General features: G+C 69.1%; 1 protein-coding gene across 1 annotated transcript in view; it reads left to right on the forward strand.

The window, feature by feature from the left end:
• Positions 1-1,096, forward strand: part of MYT1 (myelin transcription factor 1) — a 10,962-nt gene that overhangs the window by 4,395 nt on the left and 5,471 nt on the right. Inside the window, exon 4 of the mRNA XM_012728414.1 lies at positions 240-323. Coding sequence (XP_012583868.1) covers positions 240-323 — 84 coding nt within the window. The remainder of the gene's footprint in view (positions 1-239; positions 324-1,096) is intronic.

The raw sequence follows: 1,096 nt of genomic DNA on the forward strand, positions 1-1,096 counted from the left end.
CCCCTCCGCCCAGCTCCTCCCTCTGCCTCGCCCCCCACACTCACACAACTGTTGGGCTTTGGTCAGACCACCTCTGGGCAAGGCTCATGCACCTTCCTGCCTGGCTACTGTGGGGGTGCAGGAGGGCCCGTGGGGTGTCCCTGCGCTGCGGACCTCTGCAGTGGGGGGCGGGGCTCGCGGCTGGAGGCCGAGTGCTGCTGTTCGGGACAGTGGTGCGGCCCCTCCTCTCTCCAAACCAGCTTGTCCGGCTGTCCTCGTGCCAAGAAGAGCGGTGCCAAGGCGGCCCCCACGAAGGACGACAAGGATGACCCCGAGCTGATGAAGTGAGTCACCTCGTCCTGAGGGGTGGGGGCCCTGGGCTGCTCCCTGCCCCCTGAGCTGGAGACAGCAGGGTCGTTTGTGCCGAGGTCCCAGCACTGGGCACTGCGGCTGTCGGGTGCCCGCCGGCCCGTGTGGGCTCCGGTCTGGGGCATCTGGTGGGACAGGGGGTGGAGCCAGCTGCTGCCGTGCCCTGGGCATGGCCTCCCAGTGGGTAGTGGCCTGTGGGCATCACGATCCCTGCCTTTTAGGAGGCAGGAAGGGTTGGGGGAGGGGCCTGAAGGGGTGGGGCCCCTCAGTCGAGCTCCCTGTGTGTCTATGCCCCCTGGGAGCCGTGTAGAATGAGGATGGGATGTCAGCCTGAGCCAGGGCCTGAGCACGGCTGTGGGCAGTGGGCCTTGAGCACTCCTTTGACCTTTGGGGGGTGTGGGGCATGTGCTGGGGTGGGGCTCAGCTTGCGGGTGCCCACCGGCCGAGCCTGGACCAGCAGCAGTCCTCCCTGAAGGGAGCTTGCCCGAGCCCGACTTGTCCTGACTCTCACGCCGCCTGTGGAGCAGGCTGGGGGCGTGGCAGAGGAGGGTGGGTGGCGGGGAGAGGGTTTGGCCCGCTGGGCCGCGGGAAGCAGACCAGGCCTGGCCTGCTGCCACTGGAAGGCCACACACAGGGCACTAGCCCTGCAGAGGGGAGCCGCCTGGCCAGGACTTGGAGATGCCCCCTTGGCCCTGGCCGGCGGTCTCGAGGTGCCAGGCCTGGGTCACGTCTGGCCGCCCCTGCGGAG

This window comes from Condylura cristata, unplaced genomic scaffold (genome assembly GCF_000260355.1).
Source record: "Condylura cristata isolate star-nosed mole 26May11 unplaced genomic scaffold, ConCri1.0 scaffold00022, whole genome shotgun sequence".
In the NCBI taxonomy this organism is placed as follows: domain Eukaryota; kingdom Metazoa; phylum Chordata; class Mammalia; order Eulipotyphla; family Talpidae; genus Condylura; species Condylura cristata.